The 19,378-nt window shown below is 37.5% G+C and overlaps 1 protein-coding gene across 1 annotated transcript; it reads right to left on the bottom strand.

Annotated features, from left to right (window-relative positions):
• Window positions 1-775: 775 nt before the first annotated feature.
• Window positions 776-15,032, bottom strand: samm50l (sorting and assembly machinery component 50 homolog, like). Its single transcript, XM_042511686.2, has 15 exons — window positions 14,857-15,032; window positions 13,029-13,142; window positions 11,501-11,602; window positions 10,468-10,555; window positions 10,088-10,194; window positions 9,537-9,667; window positions 9,108-9,195; window positions 8,416-8,544; window positions 8,137-8,208; window positions 7,433-7,519; window positions 6,222-6,292; window positions 5,817-5,884; window positions 4,647-4,793; window positions 4,219-4,360; window positions 776-1,704 (listed from the first exon to the last, which is right to left on the bottom strand). The coding sequence occupies exons 1-15, from the start codon at window positions 14,875-14,877 to the stop codon at window positions 1,659-1,661; spliced, it is 1,413 nt and encodes a 470-aa protein (XP_042367620.2). The 5' UTR covers window positions 14,878-15,032; the 3' UTR covers window positions 776-1,658.
• Window positions 15,033-19,378: the final 4,346 nt, after the last annotated feature.

Genomic DNA, 19,378 nt, shown 5'->3' with positions numbered 1-19,378 from the left:
CCAAGTGGTTTTGTGCCAAATTCAAAGAAATACCATCATGTTTTTTGTGAGATATCATGCTCACAAGAAAAACATGAATGCAGGTCACAGTGACCTAGACATTTCACCTCCAAATTAGTTCAATGTAAAGACTGTGCCAAATTTAAAAAAAAAATCCCACAAGGTCTTCTTGAGATATATCATATACAAGAAAGAAATGAATGCAAGGTCACAGAGACCTTGACTTTTGACCACCAAAATCTAAACAGTTAATCCTTGAGCCCAAGAGGACATTTGTACCAAATTTGAAGAAATTCCGTTTTCTTGAGATATCATGTTTACCAGAAAGACATGAAGCTAAGGTCACAGTGACCCTCAGCTTAAACCACCAAAACTGAATTAGTTCAGTCTTGAGTCCAAAGTATGTGTTTGTGTCAAATTTGTGGAAATTCCTTCAAAGTCTTTTTGAGAAACTGTGTTCATGAGAATGAGATGGACAAGGTCACAATAATCTTGACCTGTGGCCAAAAATCTCATCAGTTAGTCCTTGTGTTCAGGTGGACCTTTGTGCCAAATTTGAAAGAATTCCTTTGAGATATCCTGTTCACAATGGGATGAACAAACGGATAGACAACGCAAAAGTGTTATGCCTCTGGCCATGGCTAAGAGGCATAAACATACAGCCTTAAATAAGAAAAATAACTTTCTTTAGAGGCAAGGAATATGAAGCAATAATGAATATCCCACTAGATGTTGAATGTGTATTTGAGAAACTACAAAGGATCCAAAGAGAAACCAGGGGAGCAGCTGTGATTTATTTGTGAATATCTTCAACATCAAAAAGAGGACTAACAGTAAGAGCACTGGTGGTGGATGTTGCTCAGGGGGGTCCCCACCTCTAGAGATCAACCCGCTGTTCTTTGCGTTTTGACAAACTACTTTGGCATGAGGGTCGCTTCCCTTCCAACACCGCTGCTTTGTTTAAAAAGTGCTGGTTTCTCTCGATTCATCCCCTCACTGCTACTGCAATAAAACTTCACAAAACTCATCAGGTCAGAAGAGTGTGTGGTGAACTGTCAAACAAAATCATGAACAAGTGTTGCTCCCAGATGAGAAGCAGTCCCGGAAGGCAAACAGGGAACATGCCCAAAAACTAATTAACGTTCTGGAAAATAATTTACTTTGTGTCACCACAGGAAACATAGTGGGTGAAATCACTGGTAGATGACTTTTTCACACACAGTGCCAGTGCTGGAGAATTCAATACACGGAGAAAGACACAGTGGCTTAAATTTAAAAAAAACCCCATTATTCTAGAGTTGACTGAAGAGAACATACTGTTGGAATTTGTCAAAGATTCTGACTGTATTTTTGCTGTTGTTGTTGTGTCTTGAGGTTGCTGCTAATGTGACCATATATCTGGTTACTTTACTTGAGTCGGTTTAGTTTGTACTGTAAAAGTTTCTCCAGTTCTCTGGACCTAGCACTGGCACTTTGTTGTTCCAAAGCCCTGACTGGTGCATATCAAAGGAGGGATTTAGGGGATCAGGCACATTTCCCATAGGACCCATGCTAGTGTTACACACTCTACAACACGTTACAGGTGACAAACAACAAGACATTCTCCCTTTTCACATCACAGCCTCTGATGAAGTACTGAGAGCACTGGGGCGATGAGGTTACAGGAAGCGGATTCCTGCTCCAAACTGGACACCGTCACATATCCTGTGAGAGGAGGGAAGAAAGAGGAGTTATTGTCATCCTCAAGACTTCCTTATATTACACTGTGCTGTATGTAGACTTTTGAAATCAAGATCAAAATTGATGCTGCAGAACTTAAGATTTTATCTTTTTCTACTCTGCTAGTTCTACTTCCATGTCAAAATCTGCCACATATATTACCCACAATGCAACTTGATTATCAACAGTTTGGTCAGAGATGTGAGTGTTTTAAGCTTATAGCTGCTAATGTAGCCTTTAGCCACAATCACAGAGAAGGAGTGAGTTACAGAGGTCTGGAAAGCTGTTGAGTTGTTGTCAAAGCAGTTGTACACGGGCGGAACTGCACCATTTTTCTGGGAGGTCAACAAGTTTCTTTTTGTTTTTTTTGTTTTTTTGCAGTAAAAATGCCTAAACTTTAGATGAATGGGGACAAGTTGGTTCAACCTAATCTACTTCATCTGATACCCCTTTCCCACCAAAATTAGTGTGTGCACACAGGTTTTTCAAACACAGGTAAACCCGCTAAATATATGCGATAGACTGCATTCCAACTGCCCGTGAACACAGCGCTGCAGCACAAGAGTCTGCCTTTCTGTCTGCTTGTATGTGGGGGTTTGTTTCTGTCAGTAAGACAGCAACAAAAGAAAGAGCTGAAATCTCTGAATTCACCTGAGTGTTGTATGCTCATCAATGCTGATCGTATGCACTCTCATTGCATTAAAAAGCAAGATGTTAGCAGGTTTTTTACCTCTCCGCAGGGGGCTTTCAGAGAACATTGGGGGCCACTAGAAGCAATATATTTCAGCCTTGATGTGTTCTTGGGGAGTGTTTGTCATTGATGTGAAAAGGTGCCACATGCACATTTAAATAGGTTAGTTGGGCAAACAAAAGAGGGTGTAAGTAAATCATGTTTACATCAGTTTTCTTGTGTTGTATTTAGATGCCTTTTACTAGCATTTAAACTTCTGAATCACGACAAAATTGATTTGGTTTCTTTCAAAAACACAGAAAAAAACACAATGAGCAACTTTGGCAAGACATGTCCAGCAAACTGCAAATGATTAGTAAAAGATGACAAGGACATCTAAAAAATACTGGGGGAATTATTAGATATTATCAAAAACAAGGGAAAAATCTCAGGAAAACAATACTCTCTGACTTATGTATATAACATTATTTTACAGAAATTTTTTTTTTTTTTTTTTTTTTTTTACTTTTTTTGCACTTTCTTTGGTTAATTTAGTTTTTTTTACTGTATTACTTTTTTTTCTTACTTTCAGGTAATTTTCTTTTTCTTTTTAAATTTGTTTTTATTAGCAGTCAGAAGACTTACAAAAACTTTACTTCAAGCCTGTTTTGTGCTTGGAGTGCTTAAAGGTAAGTGCTTAAAAGGTAATAAATTAATAAATTAAAATACTAGCCAAAAGACTAGTTAGCAGGTAAACAAGTGAAAGCACACAAGGATAGATAAAATTTAAAAAAGTATATTAAAAAAAAAAAAAATACTAATAATAATACTAATAATAATGATACTACTACTACTACTACTACTAATAATAATAATAATGATAGTAATAATACCACTACTACTAGTAACAATAACAATAATAATATAATAATAATAATAATAATAATAATAATAATAATAATAATAATAATAATAATAAGAAGAAGAAGAAGAAGAAGAAGAAGAAGAAGAAGAAGAAGAAGAAGAAGAAGAAGAAGAAGAAGAAGAAGAAGAAGAAGAAGAAGAAGAAGAAGAAGAAGAAGAAGAAGAAGAAGAAGAAAAGAAAAAAATAGAAAGTTTGGGTAATTCTAATGTAAATTTTTACTAATATGCTAGTTTTTGGGCCAATGTTGTTAAGTTTCTCATCACCCTCTTCCCGTGTTTTTGAAAGAAATCCTGTCAGTTTGCTCAGGTTTCAAAATGGTTAACTCAGCAATAATGAATAATAATGAAATCAACTATCTGGTTTCAAGAAAGTTGAGAATCACAGATCTAAAATATCCCAGTCTTTTATTTGTGAATGCCATTAAAACACCATGAGTGAGCCTTCCTCCTGTACTGTGCCGCTGTGTTAGTGAACAGCAGTGTGCCACTTTGTTAGTGAACAGCACAGCAGTGTGCCGCTGTGTTAGTGAACAGCACTGTGCCGCTGTGTTAGTGAACATCAGTGTGCCGTTGTGTTAGTGAACAGCACTGTGCCGCTGTGTTAGTGAACATCAGTGTGCCGTTGTGTTAGTGAACAGCACTGTGCCGCTGTGTTAGTGAACAGCACAGCAGTGTGCCGCTGTGTTAGTGAACAGCACTGTGCCGCTGTGTTAGTGAACAGCACAGCAGTGTGCCGCTGTGTTAGTGAACAGCACTGTGCCGCTGTGTTAGTGAACAGCACAGCAGTGTGCCGCTGTGTTAGTGAACAGCACTGCGCCGCTGTGTTAGTGAACAGCACAGCAGTGTGCCGCTTTGTTAGTGAACAGCACAGAAGTGTGCCGCTGTGTTAGTAAACAGCAGTGTACCTGTCTCCACTCTGGACTCCCATGGGCACGCAGTAGTTTAGCTCCAGTCTGGCAATGTTCCCGAGCCGCAGCACGATACCGGCTCCATACGACCAGCGGATACACTCGGCTAACTTCTGAAGGTGTGCCCGCGGACCTTCACCTGCAGAAACACCACCATGTTACAACCCACCTAGGACATCGAAAAACACTGACAGTTTCCCTGAATCTCTGAAATGCAATGTAGACAAATGCAGTGTGTCTACACTGAATGAGGACAAAATTAGTAATCTTTATATAGCGTGTTTTTATCTTTACTGCGTTTATTAGTCGAAACTGATCTTAAACATTACATGCATCTTATAATTTCTATGTAATGGTTTAGAATTATAAAAGTGACATTTTTGCCAGATTCTGAATGTATCTAGCACTACTTTCAGTCAACCCACCGTAGTTGAGGTTGCAGAGGTTGCCTGCGTTGAGAAAGAAGTGTGTTCTGAAGAGGTCTCCGAAGCTGCCCTTGCCTGGTCTGAAGGGCAGTGGAGTGTACAAGTGCACACCACCTGCCCAGTATGCCTCTCCACCCAGATAGTCACCTGTAACACACATACAGAGTATTAAACCAAGGGAAGAGAGGCAGTTGAGTTAAGAGAAAGGGCAATTGGAAGGCTAAATCTCGCTACACTAATGCTAAGTTGGCAATTAGCTAACTATACAGCATAACATTAAAAGAGAGACATTAAGGTAAGGGTAATGGGAAGGCTACATGTCGTTACACTCATGCTGGGTCAGTGATCAGATAGCTATAAATTATGACATTAACAGAAAGGCTTGATGTTAGGGTAAGGATAATGGGAAGACTACAAGTTTTGACTTATGCTAATGTAAAGTTAGCGATTGGCTTGCTATGAAGCATTAGTTTTAAAGAGAGGTGGTTAAGGTTAGGGTAAGTAAAATTCATTCATTCATTCATTTTCCGTAACCGCTTGTCCTCGCAAGGGTCGTGGGGGGGCTGGAGCCAATCCCAGCTGTCATCAGGCAGAAGGCGGGGTACACTCGGGACAGGTTGCCAGACTATCGCAGGGCTGACACAAATAGACAGACAACCTTTCACGCTCACAGTCACACCTAAGGGCAATTTAGAGTCACCAATCAACCTGAGCTGCATGTCTTTGGACTGTGGAATGAAGCCGGAGACCCCGGAGAGAACCAACGCAGACACGGGGAGAACATACAAAGTCCGCACAGTAGGGCCCCCGCCCACGGACCGAACCCCGTTCCAACCCGGGATTGAACCAGGGACCCTCTTGCTGTGAAGCAACAGTGCTAACCAGTCTGCAGTTATACGTGTCTCATTATATGGTAAGTGTCTTAACCACAATGTCACCAGGTAGCCCACATCAATGCACTTCTATGGTGTTGATAAAATGTTCTTTTTTGTCCTAGTAAGAAGCCTTTTGTCGCTGCTTTACGTCTGGGACAGGACCTGTCATTATTGACCATAGTCTCAATTTAAAGAACAGCTGATCACTGCTCCAAACTCCTCATCATTTTAACTCCAACTAAAATTCTAAAGCAATTTGTTTCATTTAAAAACGGACAGTGTGAACATTTTCTACCTTCACTCTGTGGCCCGATGCTGTACATCCCAAACCCTCGTACACTGGTGGGACCTCCAAGGTAAAACCTGGACACAACACATAACTGTCATGAAACCATCCACTCAGACTGCAGCATCCTCATCAATAGCATAAATTTAAAGCAAAAATACTATGAAAAAAATTGAGATGTTTGGGTGACAAATGACACAAAATTAAAGAAATGGGCTCCATTTACATGTAGAGCTTCCCAATGTAAATCTTGATTATTATTAAGAAGCTAATAATACATTTTTTAAATGCATGTTTAGCATTTTGAGAGCAATGTCATCAGAAGAGCCCCAAAGACTTCTGAGTGGGATTGGCGTGTCTAGCATGGCTGGTGTGTCAGAGCCAGATGACCACTGTGGGATAATTCACATGTACCTGTCAGCGATGCAGGATGGCTGTCCTCCAATGGGATAAAGCATCCCACCCCACAGAGAAGCAGACAAAACCTGAGTGGACACGACATGAAGCCTTTATTCAAAGGCTCAAAGCAAAGCAATCTGTGTATATTGCTATATATTAGTGTATTCATATAAATATGGTAATTAAATACTTAATTACCATATTTATGAACACAAGTTTTTAAAATGATATCCCATACAAAGATTTCCACATCATCTAAAATAAATTTGTTATGAAGTGCTATGTACTTGAAGAAAACTATTATTAAACTAATTAAACCACACAGTTAAAGTCCTGCTTTCATATTTTTGCTTAATGTGAAGAGCAAAAGACAGGCATTATCAGTCATGTTTTTTTTTTAAAAATAGAGATACAGAGTATACCATTGATTTGTATATTTTAAAGTGCCTTAGGAGTCTTTGGGCTACAATCGCTTAGAATAGCAACACAATTCAATGTTTTTTTCATATCTAAACATCACAATACATCTCTAGTTGTTTGGGGCAAGGGTTTTTTGATCATGACCCCCAAAAAATGCAAGATGTGAAGTTGTTTATATCAGCGGTTCTTCAAGCAGCAATAACACAGGACAAGCAATCAGCCCGGTGTGACAGGTATGTGTCCTGACCCTGAGTGCAAGATTAAACAAAAACCCTACATGTAAAGTCTTCAGCAATACAGGACAAGTTTCCCCTTTAGCTCATTTAGTGCTGCTTTACCGCCCACTGGTGGCTCTTTAATGCCATTGCAGAACAACAGAAACTACATCAAAAGATAAGTTGCAGCTTTCAGAAGCCAATCATGTTTAACACTTTGAAACCTGGATCAGCGTCACTTTTCTTGTGCTGCATTCACACACCTCCACAAGTATTTATACCTTTGAACTTGACCTTTTCAACTTTATTTATTTTTAAAAGGCTCGGAGAAGATTTCTGAAGCTAAACGATATTTAAAATGATAACAATTATATATTTAAAATTATATTAGAGAAAAAATATTTAAAGCTCTTCTTTTCTGGTTATTTCCTTGTTGTTGTTGTTTTTTTTTTAAATTTTTTTGGTTGTTTTTTTTTTTTATTATTTTAAGGTTATTTTTTGTACTTTTAAAAAAAAATGTATTTCTTTTGAATCAAGGCAATTCCCACAGGCTTGGGTTAACAGGTTTGGAGTGACTTATTTCTGTCTTACTGAGTCCCAGAAGAGCCGTCTGTTGAGCTGCAGCTCAAAATCCTCCTTCAAGAAGCTGGCATCTCCACCTGTGTACCCGGCCAGCTCCTGCAGGGCAAACACACAAGATCTTTTATGGTAGAGAAAAATCTCAAAAATACATCTTCTGCTGTTGAGCATAAATCCCAAAATGTCCTAAGAGCTCATCATTAATGTCTCAAAACTCCACTGTAAAATGTGTTGAGTTCCAACTCATCAACAAGGAGCTGAGAAGAGGTTAAGATGTCGTGGCTCCCATTAATGGAACTGATGTGAACTGAGGTGTTTGTGTTGTGTTTAATTTCAAGATTTAGAAATGAATAAAAAGATGCTATCTTAACCTTTTCAGTGACCCGTTATTCTGCACATACAGTGCTCTTTTGTGTGCGTAGATTCTTTTCTTAATCAAGAACAAATCCCAAACAAGTAAACATTGGTGAATGTCAGATTCTTCAAAAAAATATGTGTAATTGGGTTTTAAGAAGAAATATCTTCTTATGAACAGTTGGTGAATGAGGCCCAATATTTCTATTACGCTGTTCATATGACTAATGAAAATTCCACTAATGTTCCTATTTTCATGCAACCCTCCATACTCCTGTTAACATGCCCTAAAGTGTCGTTTGGGGCGTCAAAATACTGAGACATGGCAAGGCAGATCCATCGACACACAGATGTGTGTTTACCTGGTTGATCCGCAGTAAGGCACCTCTGCTGGGGAAAATGGCAGAATTCCTTGAATCGATTGACACAGTGTGCTGCAAACAAACACAACAGGAGCTCTGCTCAACTGGTGCACAGTGGACAGAATGTCTATATAACCCGCATAAACATTTCCAGAAAATTACCGAATACACATGACAGGTCAATATGGAGAACATTTTTTAGAAGATAATAAATGATATTAAAGAATAAAATGTGAAATTCTGGGTGTACTAATAGGTAGAGAAAGGCTCCAGCTTTACAGAGAGGGCAGATTTCAGCGAGTGTCCACTCTCTTCTCGCACGGCGAAGGACGCACTGCGTGCCAGGCAGCCCAGCTCCCTCCACACACCCTCCCACTTCAACGTGTGATCGGTCATCCAGAGAGGAAACTGCAGGAGGACAGGAAGATGGAGAACTTAACATTGGGTGCTTTTAGTTTAACCCTTTGAATCCTGGAGCCGCTTCCCTTTTTCTTGTGCTGCTTTCAGACGCCTTTCGCAAATATTAAAACCTCTGAACTAATGGGCAGGATTTCTTTCAAAAACACAGAAAAAAACAATGAGCAACGTGGTAAGACAAATTGCAAGAAATCAGAGGATTTAGAAAACTACTTTTCATAAAGCTAGGAAAAAATGTCCAAGAAGAAAATTCTTTAATTGATATTGCCAATTATTTTGAGATTAACACACCAGCTACACTTGTTGATAATGAGTTTATCCTGCATGGTTTAACAGTTGTGCGCATCAGCAGTGTTGCATGAAGCCAAATATAAGTCTCAGTTACACAATGCTGTACACAAATAAAAAGCATGCATGTCCACAAAGTTACACAGATTCACCAACTCTCTTTCAACAAGTGCAATTTTCTACTATTTCTAAATGTTAAAAGATTATTGCCAGAGCATGTCAAAAAAAAAAGAAAGAAAGACAAAGAAATCTATGTAGCCTCTTACATTAAGTTCTGCGGACGCTCCTCTGTCCGTCTCTTTTAAGGAGCTCCATGGGAACTGACCAGTGACTTTGTATAAGTTGAGGGTGAGGCTGAAACAGAGGACACCACGTGTGAATAAACGCAACTCCAAAACTGTGTCTGGGTGGTGAATTAAGCCTGAACCTGTAATCCAGGATTTAATAATCAGCTGTCTTGAAAACATTGTATTCACTTTGTTCTCACTCAATACTGGAACAATTTCATAAAAAGTTGTTCCCATGAGTCACATAAAATGGGGAAAAACAGTCCAGGTTTAAAAATAATTAAATTCCCCTTTAAAATAAAAATGAAGGATTTTTTGGTTAAACAAACCAAAAACAAACCATCTTTTAAAATGGAAAAACCTGAAAAAAGTCTGAAGTGTGAAAGCGATATACTGCTGTGTCCCTACTTTCGTTCAAAGTGTCCTGGCTGGGGCTTGAAGAAAGACAGGCCATATGATGTCTCCTTGGTCCCGTAGGAGAACTGGAAGGTGAGTTTCTCAGCTCGACCCAACATGTTGGGCAACTTCAGACCCAGAACCTGCAAGACCGGACAAAAAATGTTAGCTTAGAGCTAGCTAGCGCTGTGATTATTCAGGCTCATTCATGTTTTTGTTCCACTGCTGTAGCATCAAGTATCCTTATTCCTCCTGTGTGATTAACTTGGAACTCACTCTGATGATGATCACAGATTTTTCACAGCAGCTTTAACTTGTGATATCAAAAAAAGCTCACGTGCAATCAACAACATGTTAATGAGGGCTCTGCTACATTTAAAGGTCAAGCATCTGACAACACAGATTTTGTAATGTAAAAGGGCTTTGCTCAGTGTTTTTACAGCGTTCATTTTGGAGAGAAGAGGCAGTTTCAGAAAAATGAAAGCAGCAGTGCTTTTCTGCTGCGACATGTCAAATGTCTGTTAACACTGATGTGAATTCAAGGTCAGTGTTGAATCTCTCACCATGCTTCCTTCATTGTTGCCAACCATGGTGTTGTAGCTTCCTGTCAGTCTCTTGATCTCCGTCACCTCAAATGTTACATCCAAACCGTTGGGCAGAGCGTCTGAACCTGAGGAGGGACAACCCATCAGGGTGAGGAGGGTTTGTAATGCAGTCATTATCACGTAGAAAAACACTGTGTGGTCAAATCATGTCAAAACCAGTTATTTCCCAAAACGCAAATACTGAGAAGGTGAATTTATGTGTCACTATTTCAAAACCCGAGGTTAGGCAGGTCATCCACGAAACTGTCTAACATATGCATGTTTCAGAAACCTGTGTCATTGACAAAGAAGGAATTTGGGAAAATGTTCTCTTTCAAATTGGGGTGTAAAGGAGATACCTTCAGATGTATCGATGAGGACCTCCACCTCTTTAAAGATTCCCAGGCGGAGCAGCTTCTGTCTGGCAATGTGAGACTTTTTCATCACCTGTAACCGAGAAACAGAACCCTCATCCAGACTCTCCATCAAACTCAGAAACGTGGTCACGTCAGAGTGCTTGGATGCTTTAGAGGGATAGTTTGGATTTTTTTGTGGTGGGGTTGCATCAGATACTTATCAGTAATAGCTGTATTAGCTACAGAAGATAACTGCCAACCCACTCCCTGTTTGGAGAAGCAGAAGGAGTACTGCCACTGAAGCTAAGTAATGTACTGCTTTGGATGGGGGTCGCTGCTGAAAGTGTTTTGGCTAGCTAAAAAAAAAAAATCAACATCAGGTTAAGTATATGCTATATTGAAAGTATTTTCACCACTTTACCTTTCCTCTCAACAGCCTGTTCCGATGGTGAAGCAGCTAACTGCTTCAGTTCACCATTTATGCTCTCATCAAAGCCACCAAACTCCAGTCTGTCATTTTAGCTCGCTGAACACAGGAACTGCTGGACTACTACTGCTTTGATCAGTTACTTTGTTTGTGTTATTGTGTGAGTTTGGTGAATCCGAATTGACACTTTTAAACACCAAAGTGACACAATAACATTAACAAAATGACTGATTAAGGCAGCATTAGACCAGCAGCTCCTGTATTCACTCAGCTAAAATCACTGCTTTCCTCAGTAGAGTCTGGCTTTGACGATAGTGATATAACAGCTTTACTTAACTGATGCAAAGGCTTGTCTGATGGTCAGATAAAGCAGTAAAAATACTCTTAATATAGCATCCATTTAAAGTGATGTACATTTTTTGGTGTGAGACTTTTTTAGTTGGCTAAAATACATTTTGTTTCTGACCCTCTCCACAGCAGTACATTGCTAAGCCTGTGTCGGACTCCAGCCTGCTTTTCCAAACTGCCCTTCTGTCGTCATACAATTACACTTAAAAAAAAAAAAAAAATCTGAACTATCCTTTGTGCAGTGCAATTATAAACTCCTACATCAATGAGGTTCTTGGCGTTGAAAACATCAGAGATCTCGTAGCCGAGCAGGTCCTCTTTAGTTCGTCCCAGACCCTGAATGTTGACATGTTGGACGACCACCTGCAACCAAACATATTTTACTTGGATTACTTTCACATTATATACACACGAAAACTGACATTTTTTCCCGCAGGAGTGAAAGTGCAAGATTTTCCTTGACTCTGACAGTTAAGGAAAATATCCCTTTCTTAATATAAGCCTTTGATATGTGAGCAAAGTGGCTTGATTTTGTTCAAAAACATGGGAAGAAGGCAATGAGCCACAAAAGAGGAAATGACCCAAATACTGGCAAAAAATCTGTAAAAAGAACTAGAGAATTGCCTAAAAATTAATTTTAAAAAAGTAATCAAAATGGAAATGACCTGGAAAAGTTCTTAAAAATAACAATAATTCTATAACATAATTATAAACATGCAGTTATGATAATTAGCTATAAATATGTTTTTCTTCCCTTGAACATTTTCTCGGCTAATTTCTTGCAATTTGTGAACCATTTATTAAGTTGCTCACTGCCTTTTTTCCCATGTTTTTGGAAGAAATTGCAAAGAGACAGAGGCAACTCACCAGAAAACTGTGAAAACTTAACTGAAAAAAACCCCCTGAAAATTTGTTTTGCAGAGTAAAAATCATTTAATGGGAGCTTCCTGAAGTGCGGATCTCTATCTCCTTACATTTGTTCATCTTGGATCCAGCACCCACTATGGTATGTGCACGTCTTATTTTGAAATTCTTTTAAAGAAACTGTACCAATTTGCTCTGAGTTCAAAGGTTTAAATACTTGTGAAAGGTGTTTGAAAGCAGCACAAGAAAAGTGATGTTGCTGCAGGTTTCAAAGCATTAACGGTTTAGATTATAATGTCTGTGTAATTATATATTAAATGATATTGTATCTAAACTCCTTTTCCAAATCAGCAGATAGACTCGAGGTTTGACTACAACATTTACTAACTAACTATAAATACTACTCTATTTATATTGTATAAGAGCCATTATAATACTCATACTTCTGCTTAGGAGTCCACCGATATTGGCTTCTCAGGGCAGATACCAATTATTAGGAGTTAATGAGACCGATAACTGATATTTGGAACTGATTTGCATTTACAATATAAATGAAAATCTTTCTGTCAATATTAACAATTTGGAAAATAAATAACTCCAACACAGAACTTTGTTCAAATGCCTTTAGCAAATGTTTCATCAAAACGGAAATTTTAAAACATCATATAGAGCAAGTTCCCAAAAACTTTTATATAAAGTCAAGTGAAAATTGAAATAAAAAAAAGAATAAAAATAGCTCCCTGCAGTTTTACAAAGTAAAGGTTCTTCCCATGCTGACACTTTCTATGCACTTTTTAATGAATTAATAATATAAGTGATCATTTAAATAAAATACTGGTACAAATAATTGGCCAAATGCCAAATATCGGCCCCAGTAATCAGCCAGGCCGATAATATGTTGACTACTACTTTTGCTACTACTTACATCTTTGTTTTCGAGGATCTCTTGCTTGGACTCCTGCTCCAGTTCTGGAGGCTCCACCAGGTCATCAGGGTTGACACCCAAGTCCCTGCCATGCATCGGGAGAGGATCCAGACTCTGCAGAGATGATAAGCACAGCAATGCTTTGTAAAAGTGCCAAAATTTAATCTTAATATAATATCATGCATTCCTATTTTGTTTGGTGTATTTAGTTTTGTTTTCTGTTAAATTTAAGTATAAAAGTGAGGTGGTGAACGTCGCCCCGGTTACTTCCTGAAAAAGTCTATTGGGTTTTTCCATTTGATTTTGGATTATAGAAGAAAATAAGCTCTGTGGTAAACAAATGTTTATGATACTTACACGTTTTTTTTCAGCAAGATATTGCCATAAATGAGAAACATTTAGGAGATTTTTAAAGCCTAAATGCAATAGCCAGAAGTGAAAAGCTTATGTTAGGCTACAACAAACTGCACTGCAGTCTCGTCACCAACACTACGAGACTGTAAAGCCGTGTTCAGTATGATGACGTTATGTAGTTTCATTTAGCCACTTGTTAGCAACTGCCTTTTTTAAGACGCATAAAAACTTCAAAGTTCACAGTGGAGTATTTACTGCTGTATTTTATGTCATAGAACAAAACATGAAAGTCTCTTCAGCTTGTGTTAACCACAGACCTTATTCCAGGCTTCTAACTAACAACCCATTCAAAAGAACCTTTCCAGGAGGAAAGAAAAAAAACACACATTTGTAATTCATTTAATATATTTGTTTGATAATTTGGTATCAAACAAATCAGAATAAAGTCGTAATTTTACCAGAAGAAAATTGTAATTTTACGAGAATTTTTTAAATAAAAATAAATAATTTAATAAAAAGAAAGTCATAATATTACAAGAATAATTGTAGTTTTATGAGAAAAAAGTTGGAATTTTACAAGAAAGGGGATATTATATTATGGAAATAAACATATTTTCAGCAACCATTGCCCCTGGTTGCCAAGGAGGCTGCCTGTGCTCTTGCCTGTTTTATAGTTTATAATATAATATCCCCTTTCTTGTACAAATATGACTTTACTCTCCTACAACTATGACTTTTTTTCTTATAAAATTTGAAAATTGTTCTCTCGCAATATTATGAGTTTATTCTCATATTTTTGAAATATTAAATCTTTTTCATATAATATCACAACTTTATTTTCAAAATGATGTACTTTTTTCTCAAAATATTACAGCATTATTATTATGACTTTATTCTCTAAATCTAACTTGTTTTTTTCTTAAACATGGCCCTCATCCTCCGTCATGGTTGCACACAGCAGCGATAAACCTGTCAGTTGATTTAGTAAATATAAGATGAATATTGACACTTGGATCTTTGGGGGGTTTAGTTATTATGAGGTGCTGATAGAGGTCATAATCTTAAAAGTGAAACCATTTCTTGAATGTATGACGCTGTTAGGGGCTAATGACCGGCTTATTGTGTTGTTGTTGTCTATAAATATCGTATGAAAGCATCAAAGGCTGAAATATCACCACAATGACGTATTGTGTCTTAAATATGGTGATATGGACATTTAAAGCACCCGCCTCGCTTGAATTAGTAGCATTGCGGCTATTTAAATTAGCTGAGGACATAGCTGCATATTTCAGGACACAGTTCGCCGATGTACACGCATGTCCAGCCATCACTTGTCTTAATTGTGGGTCTTTATGTCCAGCTGTGAGGGACAGGACATGGAGTACAGACGCTGCAGCCTTCAGCTGGGACTGGGCAGGGAGGTCATGGTGGAAAAAGCACTGCAGGCCAGCTGTCACGAGGACACGGAGCTTACCTTAGCATGGACTGTCCCCATGGTCTCTATCCGCTCCTGGAAGCGTCTTCAGCCGGGGTAAGCTGCTCGGTGCACGGGACAAATGGAATAAATGACAGCGGCTACTTTCTCCAGCACATATCCCCCTTCAAGGGAGACGCCATGACAGTTGGTGAGATCTCGTGATGCGTTCAAGTACTCCTCGTAATATGATCTCGACTGCCTTTCATCCCATTTTGTTGTTTAAAAATCAGTATGTATTTTTATAAAAATGTTTTTTTCTGAAAAAAATAAATAACTTTTTGCAAAAAATGTGTAAAGGCTTCTACATATAGTTTAAAGCACGTGTTACAGGTTAAGTCTGGCTAGAAACTGTGAAATAATAATTATTATAATAATAATAATTTAAAGGCTAACTTTTTTTGTCCCAAAAGGAACAGTTGTTTAACTATTTGAAACTTTAGCAAACTGGCTTGATTCCGATCAAAAGCACGGGAAGAAAGCAACGAGCAACAAAAGAAGACATGATCCCTAAATCAGCAAGACTTTAGGGAAAAGCACAAGAAAATGACCTTAAAAACATTTTATAAAAAAACTAGCAAATGACCTTGAAGAGTTTTTAGGATTTTACAGCATTCAAAAGTTTTAAGCACTTTTTCTTTTTTTTTAATTTTTTTTTTTTTTTTACTTTCACTATTTTTTGTGCTAATTTTCAGGTAATTTTCTTGAAACAAATTCTTGCTCAGTTTTTTGGGGGTCGAAACCATATTAGCCTATTTGAAGAATAGGCTACTTTTTAGGTTTTTAGGTTTTTGTATTTGTGGAGGGTGTTTTATATATAGAGATTACACAGTAACACACGGACTGTCGATCCGTTTACACAATATTGACGCAAATCTGTCTGCAAATAAAATCTACAAGCACCTTGTCCTCCTGTGGACGGGCCCCGCTGCTATACTGCCTGGCCGGGGGACAAAGTCAGCAGCCACAGCTGCACCCACCTACAGTGGTTCAGTATACGGACAGTTAGGTGTTACAACTTAACAAATGTGGCATCAGACTAGGGACACAAAAGCTGCCGACTAGAGAGTAAAAATTACCAAATGCCAAATGCCATGCTCTTAAAGGCATCACACCGTCCCTCCTCTGTGATTGGATAGAAATGAGGATGCATTAGTGGGCGTGACCGCACCGAAATCACACGGAAGAAGCTTCTCCACAAGATGGCGGTGTTTGTCTTCTTTTCACCGACTTCACTTCAAACTCAGCAGAAACGGACAAACTGCTCGAAAACGGCACTTCAGTTTAAACTGAGGAAATGTAAAAACTGTAAAAACTTCTCAAAATGGCATCAATAAAACTGTTTCTTAGCTAGGCAATAGGATAAATTCAATCGAATATGGGAATTAGGAGACAATAGACCCCTGGTCACAGAAGGTCTTTGCAAAGGGCCCCATCACCGCTCCTTTACATCTCTTGGTGGTTGTGGTTGTGTCTTTTTGAGATCATTTTCTGTTTGTCTGAGGTATATTTCTGTCTCCTTGTGATTCTCCTGCATCTCTCTGTCATCTTTTTGTGTCTGAAGTCTTTTCGTGTGGCATTGAGTTATATTTATGAGTTTGTTAGTGATTTAGTATATCTTTGTGGTCATTTTGTGTCTCTTTGTAGCTCTTTTACATCTCTTTATAGTTATTTGTACCTCTTTGAAGTCATTTTGTGTTTCTTTGAGTTATATTTGTGGAGTTATTTTTGGTTGTTTTATGTCTCTTTGTAGTTCCTTTGTATGTCTTTGTTGTCATTTTGTGTCTCTGTCTGTTCTTTGCATCACTTTGTGGTTGTTTGTGTCTATTTAAGATTTGATTTAAGACTCGTTGTAGATCTTTTGCATCTCTTAATAGAGATGTCGTGTCCTTTTGTAGTTCCTTTGCATGTCTGTAGTCATTTTTTGTGTCTCTGGAGTCTTTTGTTTCCCTTTGCGCTATATTTGTGACTCTTTTTTAAGTTTTGTATATCTTTGTAGCCATTTCATGACTCTTTTTAGATCTTTTGCATCTCTTTATAGAAATAGTGTGTCTCTTTGTAGTCCTTTTCATCTCTTTGAAGTTTTGCCTTTTTGAAGTAATTTTGTGTCTGTTTGAGGTTTATTTGTATTCTTTTTTGCTATATTGTGTCCTTTTGTAGTTCCTTTGTATGTCTGTAGTCGTTTTTTGTCTCTGAAGTCTTTTTGTTTCCCTTTGAGTTATATTTGTGTCTTATTACTGGTTTTGTATCTCTTTGTAGTCGTTTTGTGTCTCTTTGAGGTATGTGTCTTTTTTGTTATTTCTTGTCTCCTTGTATTTCCTTTGCATCTCTTTAAAATCTTTTTGTGCTCTGTGTTTTCTGTCTCTTTGTAATGATTTGGTGTCTCTTTGTACTCATTTGCCTCTTTGACACCTTGAGGTATATTATGTATTGTATTGTGTCTCTTTGTAGTTCCTTTGTACATCATTGTAGTCGTTTTGTGTCTTTTTGTATTTCCTTTGCATCTATTTGTGGTTGGTTGTGTCTATCTGAGATCATTTTCTGTCTCTTTGAGGTATATTATAGTCTCTTTATGATTCCCCTGCATCTCCTTCTGTGTCCTTGAAGTCTTTTTGTTGCATGTAGAGTTATATGTGTGGCTTTTTTGTGGTTTTGTTTATCATTGTTGTCATTTTATGGCTTACACTTTGGGCCCCTGGGCCTGTCCCTAGTAGACTCTTCTATATGTGACCTACTGGTGACATGTGCCCCCTAAACACTTTCCTCCAATCTATTTAGTCCTAGTACTGCCCTGTCTGAGGTTTTCTTGTATTATCTGAGGTTGTGCACCCAAACAGTGGTAGTAATCCAGTCCTGAGCCTTGATTTCAATCCACTAGATATCAGTATTTCTCAGTCCTTTAAAGTTTCTCATTTTTTTCCAGTCTATAATAATTCAGAAAGTGTTGGAAAAGTTACCAACTTTTAGTCTTCATAGATGCATAATCTGTGCTTCCTATATTGCCTTCATACAATGATTCAAAAACTATAGTTTCTGTGGGCAAAACAATGGGGGTTTACAGTTAGTTTCAAATTAATTGTGAAATAATAATAATAATAATAATAATAATAATGATAATAATAATAATAAAAACAATACAAGCCAGACAAAAGGCCAGGCAAGAATTAAGGTTAAGAGAAAGTATTGTAAAAATCAAGAGATATAAATATGAGAGAGTAAAAATTATACTCCAAAATAAAATAAAAGAAAATGACATGCAGTGCATCTGAATTAAAATTAAAGAGCTGCATATAAATATATAAATAAAAGTCCTGTAAATCAGTGTTTTATGTGTTCTGTTAATTGCTTGTGGGCCCCTGGAACAGACAGTGGATGGCGAGGATGCAGGTTTTTGTTGTAACATTTTGAGGGGATGGGACATATTGAGCTTCATTTCTGGCAGATTTTTATGCGCTAATTTGTGCCATTTTCTGCATCAGTTTGAGGTGGAAATCTTGCTGCTTCAAACTTCTTTTCCTTGCAACCATTACTTTTTGAGGCTGCATACTGCTTCGTTTCATATTTTTATTGGCAGGGACTAATGCACGGAGGGGGATGTGCGCAAAGATGGGGAGTGAGGGGTTGGTTTTGTTTGCAAGTTGATATTTCTAAGTAATTACAGTCACAACTAAATCAAAGTTGGCTAAATAAATTAGCTGCGTGATTCAACTTTGTATTAAAACACAGTGGTAGCTCTCTGAGGCCCCTCTCACCGTTTAAAGGTGCAAAATCGTTCAGTCCCATCGGTGGATGAAGTATCTGAAAGGAAAAATTAGAGTACAGATATTTTACCAGCAAATGGCTAAAGTTAAAGTCACCCATTACAATATTATTTGAGTAAAAGTCTTGACCTTTAAAAACCTAGAAAAAAATAGCTTGATTTCTTTAAAAAATATAGGAAGAAGACAATAAGTAAGAAAATAGTGCGAGAACACTACATGAAAATTGACAACAAAACAGTAAAAGAAAAAGGAAAAAGTACAGTTAAAATAAACACCTGGAAAAATTATTCACAAAATTATATTAAATTTGTAAAATAATTTTACATATAGATCTATGATAGTTGAAAATATGCTTAATTTTCAACAGCTTTTTCAAAAATAATTTTCTAAATATAATTTCATGTAATTTGATGGCTATTTCTTGCCATGTTGTTTACTGTCCTTTTCCTCATGTTTTTGAAAAAAAAAATCAAACCAGTTTGCTCTGCATTCAAAGGTTGAAATACTTGTGAAAGAAGTCTAAATGTGATTTTTAATCCTGGTTGAAAAAGGTTAATGTATCTGATATTTACCATACTTAATACTTTGTCAAATGGGATTAGGTATCAAAAGTAAAACTATAAGTAAATACTGCTTTTGAAAAAAAAAAAAACAAGCGGTCAGAATTCAGAGGATTATGAAGTCTGTTTCTTCTTCACGCATAAACCACCTTAAACATGGAGCGCAGATTACTCTTTAAAAAAAACCAAGATATTTTTGGG

Source organism: Plectropomus leopardus, chromosome 22, assembly GCF_026936395.1.
Source record: "Plectropomus leopardus strain MGB_pleo_1.0 chromosome 22, ASM2693639v1, whole genome shotgun sequence".
NCBI classification, from domain to species: Eukaryota; Metazoa; Chordata; class Actinopteri; order Perciformes; family Serranidae; genus Plectropomus; species Plectropomus leopardus.
This window is presented reverse-complemented; position numbering and strand designations above follow the sequence as displayed.